Source organism: Haplochromis burtoni, unplaced genomic scaffold, assembly GCF_018398535.1.
Source record: "Haplochromis burtoni strain Fernald_Lab_line unplaced genomic scaffold, NCSU_Asbu1 Contig_21, whole genome shotgun sequence".
NCBI lineage: Eukaryota > Metazoa > Chordata > Actinopteri > Cichliformes > Cichlidae > Haplochromis > Haplochromis burtoni.
Window position 1 is genome coordinate 3,771,998 of NW_024582382.1, and position 9,653 is coordinate 3,781,650.

The 9,653-nt window shown below is 37.2% G+C and overlaps 2 protein-coding genes across 2 annotated transcripts; one reads left to right on the top strand and one right to left on the bottom strand.

Moving 5' to 3' along the window:
• Nucleotides 1–71: 71 nt before the first annotated feature.
• On the bottom strand, nucleotides 72–4,233 carry LOC102297959 (retinol dehydrogenase 8). The gene is made up of 7 exons (XM_005939867.3): nucleotides 3,964–4,233; nucleotides 2,933–3,068; nucleotides 2,678–2,839; nucleotides 2,399–2,578; nucleotides 2,213–2,306; nucleotides 1,866–2,049; nucleotides 72–908 (listed from the first exon to the last, which is right to left on the bottom strand). Exons 2-7 carry the CDS (start codon nucleotides 3,027–3,029, stop codon nucleotides 699–701), a joined length of 927 nt encoding a protein of 308 aa, XP_005939929.1. The 5' UTR covers nucleotides 3,030–3,068; nucleotides 3,964–4,233; the 3' UTR covers nucleotides 72–698.
• Nucleotides 4,234–6,508: 2,275 nt separating this feature from the next.
• Nucleotides 6,509–8,301, top strand: soul5 (heme-binding protein soul5). Its single transcript, XM_005939866.3, has 7 exons — nucleotides 6,509–6,627; nucleotides 6,734–6,793; nucleotides 6,913–6,994; nucleotides 7,074–7,194; nucleotides 7,550–7,686; nucleotides 7,770–7,933; nucleotides 8,090–8,301. Coding segments are annotated over exons 1-7 (660 nt in total). The 5' UTR covers nucleotides 6,509–6,625; the 3' UTR covers nucleotides 8,184–8,301.
• The last annotated feature ends 1,352 nt before the right edge of the window (nucleotides 8,302–9,653 follow it).

Sequence of the window (9,653 nt, forward strand, 5' to 3'; positions counted from 1 at the left end):
CACGTTAGTTAACAGTTAACATAAATTTAATGTTAATGTACAAATGTCCACTCTTTTTACATTAAAGTTTTGGATACCTCCTGTTTGAGTTGCTATGCTAGACAAACTATGTGATGGCACTGTTACTGAATTATCCCAAACATATTTTCCACATTATGTTTACCTCTAGGATTGCTCAAAATACAATTAGGACTATTCACAGGAACTTATTGCAGTGGAGGTGAGACCCAAACATTAATTTCAAATGTTAAATCATTGCTCTTTTATTATTTGCATTCACAACATTTATTTTAGGATATAAAAGGTTATATCAAAGGCATGTAATTTATATAATCAAGTACATTGTTTTAATAGTTTTGCGTTTAGATTTTATTAGCATCATTACAGTGTAGTAGTTCTTGTTTTATCTAAAATTAAGAGTATGACAGAAATCTTAGTAGACAGTTAAGTACATAAATATTACACAAATTAGTAATAAACACAACTTTTTCAGTTACTACTGTACTGATAAAATGATAAACACTTTTGCTCAGAAAGAAACTATATATCACCTTACAGTTGGGTGTTACAAATAAAATAATATAGTATAATATAATAAAATATAATATAATAAAGTCATAGCTATCGCTCTCGAGAATTATCTTCACGTGAATAATACTTCTAATCTGTGCAACAATAGAATCCTCATATTCACAGAATCATTTCTTTCCTGCCCTCCTCTGCAGAAGGCGCAGAAACCCCAGCGTAGCACTAAACACGCGGTCATGTTTAAAGATCATCTTGTAGAATGTGTGCAGAGGCAGTCGGCCAGTTGGATCTGCATGCTTGAGGGCAGTCATGGGCATGTACACTTTGTTGGTCTGGTGACGCAGAGGAGGGTCCTTGGCTGTGATCACGTTAACTGTTTGCTGAAAAATAAAAGCAAAAAAATTTAAACATTCATAAGTTTTCTTTTTTTTTGTTTCCCGTTTGGATCTTTAGCCAAGAAAGATGCCAAGCGGATTTATTTTACCAAGTGGATCATCATGGTCTTGCCATATTGGTCCATTTGATTGACCTTTATTATAATTATGAATTTATTTTATTTTCAGTTGCTACAAACGGGACAGACATGACTGGGGGATAGGACAGGGAGAAAGAATGAAAGAAAGAGAGGGAGAGAAAGAAAACCAGAGGGGAGAAGAGATGGTGAGAAAGGGGGGAAGAAAGAAAGAAAAACAAACAAAACACCTGGATCACCTGTATGGAGAAAAAAAACAGAAGAGAAAGCAAACAAAAAAAAGAGCAACATAATAAATACAGCACCATCACCATAAACTAGCTAGCAGTAGATAACAGTAGATACTAAATATTAAACGATATTGTGCAGCACACAAGATAGACAGCGCACAATGTGCTTTGAGGCAGCAGCCAAGAAAGGTGTAGTCCGCGTCTGTGAACACCCGTGTGTACACCTGTGTGCACACCTGTGTGGATCAGCATGCTTGTATTCCGAAGGTTTCTCCATGTAACGATCTGCTAGGGAGTGTGGGGAGCCATAGCCCCATCCCCCAGGGCATGAAGCAGGTATGGAGGAGATCCAGGCCCCAGATATCCAGAGGCCCCAGAGTACGAGGACCCGAGGAGGACCACCAAAAGGGGGGGAACCGTGCCACCCTCCTGGGAAGAGCTGAGTAGAGCCCCAAACGAGAGGTCACCCAGCAGCTACGGAGCAGAGGCCAGAGGGGGTTGTAGTGGCGTGCCCGCGGGCTCTCCCGGCAGCCTCTCTGTGCCAGAGAGGACCGAGCTTCAGGCCCATTCATAAATTTTCACTAAAAAACATGTTATTTTACCGTACCTTTAAAAACACAATTTTAACCACTTGCCTCAGCCACTTCCTCTGGTGTCTGACTTAAAGAAGTAAAGATTTCTTTAGAGTATGGAAGGTAAAGTTCCCTGAATATCCTGGCAGTCTCTTCATCCGTCCCTGATAGATCCATCTTCTCAGCACTTTCGTACATTTTCCTTTCAAACTCCGTCACCACAGGGCCAGGTTCTACTAGAGTTGTCCTTTGAACAAGGATATAAAAAAAACATAACATTAAGACCACTGTCCCTTTACACTCATTAAGTTTTTAATATTTTGCCAATGTGGGCTTACTGATAACTCAAGTTTTAGTTGTGGGCTGGCTGCATTTTTAATGCTGTAGTATGTTTCAGGACATGTAATCACTTGATGTTAAACTTCATTGCTTGCACTGCCAGACTTTCACAAAATCCTTCCACAGCAAATTTGGATGCAGAGTAGACATCGTTGAACAGAAGTCCTGGTTGGAAATATTATGAAAGATGTTAGCTTTTAGTTTTTTCTACATTGTATGCATGTTCTGAAGTTTTTTATCAGCACAAACAAACACACCCTGTAGTCCCATGACACTGCTCATCACCACAATGTGGCCACTCTGTCGCTGCTTCATGTCAGGCAACACCTCTTTCACCAGACGCACCAGGCCAAAGAAATTTGTGTCAAACAGCTCCTTCATTGCATCGATACTCTGGCACTCCAGCGGCCCAATCATGCCAACACCAGCATTGTTTACTGTAACAACAGAATACACTATGCTTTTAAACTGTATACTTGTAAAAAGAAATGTTGAATTCAATTAAAGCTTATCTACAAGATGGAGGAAAAACAGACCAAGAACATCCACCCGTCTGTTCGGCAAGCTGTTAATACATTCTTTGATGGAAGTTTCACAGCAGGCATCCAACTCTTTGATTTCGAGGGTTTTGTTTAAGGAATCGCCTGCTGCTTTCTCCAAGGGTCCCCGTTTCCCAAGATCTCTCATGGTGGCAACCACTGCCTCAGATAAAGAGGGAACACACTGACTGTCAGCAATGATGGTTACTTCTACCACCTACCTGTACTATAAGCAAAGACTGATCAGCTGACCTTTAAACCGCCTCAGTTCATCTTTGGCCAGCCGTGCAGCCACAGCCAAGCCAATGCCAGAAGAACACCCAGTCACCAGCACCCTCCGGGTTGCCATGCTCGTTGATCTTTGACCTAAAGGTTCAGGTGGTCTTGACTGGTCAGTCAAACAACGTTGAGAAAAGAGAAATATTATTAAAGATATTATTAAAGGAATATTCTTCAGCCAATGTAAAGTCTTTGTAGTAATCACTCTATTGGCATATACATCTAGCCTAGTTGGAGTTTTTTTTTTTTTTTACCATGAATTGGATAAAAAGAAGAAATGTTACTGTTAAATACTTCTTTTTAATATGTATGTATGTATATATATATATAAAACAGCAAAAACTGATTACTCACATAATGCACTGGTTGACAATTTACTGATTAACTTAAAAAAAAAGATTTAACAAAAGGTCACTTCTTGTGTGTCCATGTGAAGTGATATTAAGACTAGAGTGCCTTTGTTATTTGTTAAAAGATTACATTGGCGCTAATCTGCTTAATGTGTGCTGGAATGTTTGTCTGCCTTACCAAAGCTCAACACCTTTTTATTCAGAATGGAACCAACAGATATTCACATAAGGACATATTATAAAGAGTTATTTTAAAGAAGCGGTATTATGAAGAGAATAGAATAACACGTTTAGAGACCAAGTGTAATAATTCTTAACATTAGGGTTTTTTTTAAAGATAGTATTGCTTTGTAGTTATATATTAAGTCTCACGGCATCCCAAGAGAAATTTATTAAAATAAAAAATTACAATATTTTTTCCGTAACACATTTAAGTATAATTACACTATAACAGTTCAATGCTAATTAATAAAGTACACTGTGCTAAAGCAAAGTACTTGGTATACAATTTGTAGTGAGTCAACATAAACTATCACTGCAGAATGAATAGCCTGCAGCAGACGCTGTAAATCCCTACATGACGAGTTAACCACATTCAAGTCGAACCCTAGAGGCATGTAGTTTTCTTTGTAGTTGATATTGTAATATACCAACCTGTGGAGCGAACAGCGCTTTCTTCACAACAGTGGATATGAGAAATAAAGAGACAGTAATAAACTAGTAGCTCACTCAACTTCGTAGCGCAGCATTCGGAGAGCAGAGGCAAGACTGGGACACGGCTACATAAGCCCAGTGATTATCTAAGGTCAGTCAGGCCGACGCAGTACATGGGTGTTGTAGTTTTTTTTAGCCAACAGCAGCTCCGTTGAAAACAGCAGCCACGCCGTGGTTGTTGCTGCTCCTGTAGCAGCCTTATGCCCTTAAAAATGTTAATAAATTATATAAATGTAAATCGAAATGTTCTAAAAAAAAACGATGGTTAACAAAGTTTACTGTAAAACGAGATCTAGGTCTCCTGTTGTAGTCCATGGAAAATACCACATTCATACCCTTATTTAAAATGCTGTTGCAGTTCGTCATTGTAACCACTATAGGTCACATTTGTTTTCCTGAACTCAGAGCTGGAGGTTACATCGACAGGCTTCAGAGGTTACCGCTATAATGAAATGGTTACAGTACGCATTACTGAAAATAGTTCAGCAACTGACTCAAAAAGGTGAAGTAATAACGTGTTAGTGTTACAGGATCTATGAAGTTGCACAACATACTTGGTGTTTTTTCCTTAGTTTCAAATCACTCTTTTCAATGAAGCAGTTTTTCTGAATCTCGTCTAATGTTTGTTTATATTTGAGGTGCAAATGCTGAGAATATCCAATGGATGGATATGAGTATTTGCGTAGAAGGGCTGTGTTTAAAAAAGTTTTTACCCACAGACAAAAACACAGTGTCACAGGCAAGGCAAAGAGAAAATTGTATATCTTTCTGAGTATATACATATATACGTACAGTCACGTGAAGTAATGTCGCTGTAAGGTTAATCATTTGTGCTATATTCTGATATTCTGCCCTGGCAGGGGAAAACATTGTACCGTTCAGCTGTTGCATAACAATAGGAAATGTGCTCTTAATAAGTATTTAAAGGACAGTTTTACAAAGAGAGGTTTTCCAACTCCTGTCAGTTTAGCATACATTTATAAGGCATTATGTCTATAAATTATAAACTTACTTGTCATGAATGACAAACAAGAAAATCATAAATAAGGATTCCTAGAGTTTAGTTTAGTGACTGTTTGTATTTTTCTGTGAAAAGAAAAGGTTATTTGGCGCGAGGTTCACCCTAAAGTTTACATTAGCATTTATAAGAGGTAACTATGACAGACAATAACGTGGAAGTGCATGTTTAGAAGTGGAGACATTTGTTTCAAGTTACATGAATTGGTCCTGAAAAGAATAAAATCATATTCTTTTTTTTATAATATTTATAGGGTTCACACTGCTTTGAATGATAGCAATGACTATTTCCTCTTGGGCAAACCAGTCAGCTTGCACGCACACGTAAAAAAAACCCAAAAAAAACCTTCATGCTCAAATGCTTTAAATATACTCTACACATCTGCATAACCAGATGGGTCCTTTCAGACTAGTAAAAGGAAGGAAATACCACACTGCACACTGTGGGCTCACGGCACTATTAAGATGAAAAAGGGTTCAGTTTAGGATTACTACTGCTTGCATGACAGATGTTTATTTTCTTTACTGTTAGAAAGAACAAGGGTTGGATTAAGTATCCCAGTAGCTACATAACAGTCAACCAGCAAGAACTGCAGACTTACAACAATAAGACCAACAACTAACTCAATACTCAAGTTTAAGGATTTTCTCTTTTTTGTATTCTTTTTCTTAACAACAAAAGGACAAACATTTAAATCCAAGTTTCTGTTGTATTCAGATTGCATGACACCGAATGGGGACAAGCAAGAAGAATTTAGTGTTCTGAGGGTACAAAACACATATCATGCGATCTGTACCAACAAAAGGTACAATGTGAATTCTCTTGAGACGTGAACACTAATATGGTTCATCATTATGTCTCAGGTACTTCCTTGTCTCTGTTTAAATGTGTATACCAGTGCCAAGGGGTAACCTAAGACATTTTTTCACAATGTGAAAGAAAATAATACTGCATGAGAACTATTCATTTTGAATATTTGAGCTAATGCTTCACATGATGTTCAGTCACAATTTGTACAGACTGTTGTGGCACTCTTGGGATCCGATTTGTTCAAGTTTGAACCTAATATTAATTCCACTTAATACTAATCATTATTGCAAAGGTAATTTTACTTATATCAAAGTTTAGCCACTGGATCTGAAACTTATTTAATTATCCTTATTTTGTTATATTTTATGTTCCTGATGTTCTGTGTTACAAAACTGTTAACACTAGTCTAATTTACCCTCACCTGATGTTGCATAAAATTAGTGAAAAATATTAGCTCCACTCTGAGGGCTTATGTTAAATGCTGTACTGTGTAACTCTCTGGTACAGAATAGTAGAGATAATATTTCATCTCCTAATCATCTGAATTTGATAGATGTTATTGGATGTTATGAAAGAGGTTTCATAACATTTAAGCAGCACATAATTCCTGCCAGATTCTCTTGTTACTGTTTTGTATTCCCTCTGTTACTCCTTTGGATGTTTTGTGTTCTAGCTTTAGGGAGTGGTCAGTTTTCATAACCAGCTCTTTATAAGCAGAGCACTGGAGAAGACTGCAGACATTCCATTTTTGAAAGCAGACAACAGTCAGCCAAGATGTAAGTACAATTTTAATTTCCAGAAGGTCTTTAAAGCAAATAACCCTATATAATGTAAGAAGTAAATCAAATAGACAAGCAAAGTAACTTTAAATGTGCCTTTCAGGATTTTTGTTTCAGGACTTGTTTGTTTTCTTCTGGTTCTAACAGCTGAAGCTAGAGTTGGGTAAGAGACCTGAATTTGAACTGAAGTGAGCACAGTTTTAGTCAATACCTATCGCAGGTAGTTGTTGCTATGGACTTGTAAAACTTCTTTAAAAAGCATTTTCCTCTGTAACTTCACAGCAACTCCTCTGAGTTAAGCTTCTGCACTGAGACACCAGAGTGCCTGCTGTTTGATTTGATTTGTAAGACCAAGGATTATGAGGTAAAATATTTTTTTCATATTTTAGGTGTAGCAAAGTTATAAAAACACCAGTTAAAATATGTTTGTTCATGTATTTCAGGTGCGTCACTATGACTCTGTGAAATGGGTCTCAACTAATGAGAAATCTTTCTTCATGGAAATGGCAATGCCAGTAGCATTTAATCGACTGTTCAAATACATCAGTGGTGAGAACCAGATGGGTGCGTATGTGTTTATCTAATTGTGTTTCACATTCAATACTCTATTAACCCCGTGTATATGAACACAGATAACAGCTATTTGTAAATGGAGTTTCTTTTCATAAAATACAATCTATATATAGTGAGGGTTTTAAGCCAGTTTTGAACACGTGACACGTCTAAATTTAAAATGGCCTTTGACCAAACATGATTACTGTATTTGGTTATATTCAGGGAGCAGTGGTAGTCTCGTGGTTTTATTGGATATTTTAGTAAGAAAACCTGCGTGTTTTTATATTCTTTTCTTCATTTTGTGTGCTTCTTCGTTGTGATGTTTGTTTCAGTTCCCAAAAAACATATTTGTGTTTGCATTCAGGAAAGAAAATTCAAATGACCAGTCCTGTTGTGGTGAAAATACCAGACAAGAGATTTTGGCAAATGGGCACCTACACAATGAGTTTCCTGCTGCCGACGGAACATCAGGAAAATCCTCCCAAACCTACTAATTCAGATGTATGTTTTTTAAACTAAAAAAATAGTGGCAAATATTTAATAGGAAATTATTTGATGACAGATAGTTTCATCATGATTTGCAGGTGTACATCACTGACACTCCAGATATGAAAGTGTATGCATATAGCTACGGAGGATGGATGACGACCTTTTCTGACAGCAGTAATGCTAATGACCTGAGTAAAACTCTTGATTCAGTTAAAGCAAAATACAAAAAAGGATCCCACTGTGCTGTTGGATACAACAGGTAAAGTAATCTCCATCATTAGAAGAAAAACATGTGAACGAAAGCATCAAAAACAGCTTCAGTTTAAACTATTTTCTTGATTATTCTAATGTGAATCTGTGTCTGTGTGCGTCCCTGTGTTCTGTGTTTCTGTGTGGTCTTTCATGTTTCTTGCAGTCCAATGAGGATGTTTAACCGCCACAACGAGGTCTGGTTTGTTGCTGAGGACGAGCCGGTGTGTGAAGAAAAAAGCAGTGAGGAAACAGATTAATTGACTCACTGTGAATTGTAAGACCCATGCAAAAATATAAGCTGAATGCACCGTATACCTGTGGATTAACAGCAGCTTGTCTGTGATTTCCTTCTTTTAATAAAACTTTAAGCATTGACTCTTGATTCTTTCTAATCAATCCACCTCTGTTGATCTTACAACAGCTGCAGTGACTGCAGTGAATGAAAAAAATAACCCACAAGTATCCAATCGCAGTCGTGTTTAGCAGTACTACTCAATGCCACTAGATGGCACTATTAGGCTGCACAACTGCATCCAGAATTCCAAACGCTTCCCACGGCTTCAGTCTTTGCATATTTTAGCTACTTTTGCAGTACTTTGCATTTAAATGAAGGAAGGGGGACACTGAACAAAGGCTGTGAGCTTAACAAGGGCGTAGATTTGGTTTTGGCATTGGTGGGGACGGATGATTCAACCACCGAGCCCTTTTTTTCCTTTTCGTCTTTGCTTCTTGATTAAAAAAAAAGAAAAAGGGGGGGGGGATATACTTGCTTACACATGCTATTCTACATGCTTTTAAACCATTTAAAATTACAATTCATAGTTTTATGTGTGAATTATATAATGTTAAATTACTATTAAACAAATGACTGACTAAGTATTTTATACTTTAGTTTACTTCAACCATATTCCATATAAATCAGATATCATACAAAAAAAATAGCTTAAAATACAGTCATAACAATAAAAGAATATGACTTTAAGGACTTAACAACATTTCTTCAGTTATACTACACCAACATCTCTGATACATTAGCACTAAGGGAACACTGAATGACCTGGTGGTTTTTGCCCATAAAACTACTCATCTAAGATTACCACAAAGTAACAGATCTCTTAGCAAAATTATGCAACATTTTAGGCACACTATTGCCCCTATCAAGTCAGTGATCTGGGATGTTTTACTCTAAACATGAACTACTGTTACAGCAACAGACATGGACTACTGGTGTCCCACACAACAACTCAATGTCCACTATGTGAAGGAGCCAAACACAGGCCTTCTTCTCTCATTAACTGAGATAAACTGCTGGCATATTTGTTTTACATCTATACTGTCCAGTCTCTCCTAGTGGACATGGTAACACGTTATTCATGGTTACATACAATTTTAGACTGATGTGGGCCAAAGCCTAAAACGATGTGCCGGGAGTTTGCTGTTCTCCCCGGTTCAGATATTTGAAGTTTGCACAGCTACATTCTCGCCTGAAAAATTTGTAAAAGTTTATTTTGCAACCCAGAATGAGTAATAAGAGGGGCACTGAAATTCGGGATTGTCCGAGAAAAAACGGGAGAGTTGGCATGTATTGCCTTGCATAAGATAAGATAAGATAAGATAACCTTTATTAGTCCCACACGTGGGAAATTTGTTTTGTCACAGCAGGAAGTGGACAGTGCAAAAGTTATGAGGCAAAAATTAGAATACAATAAGAATAAATACAGTACACA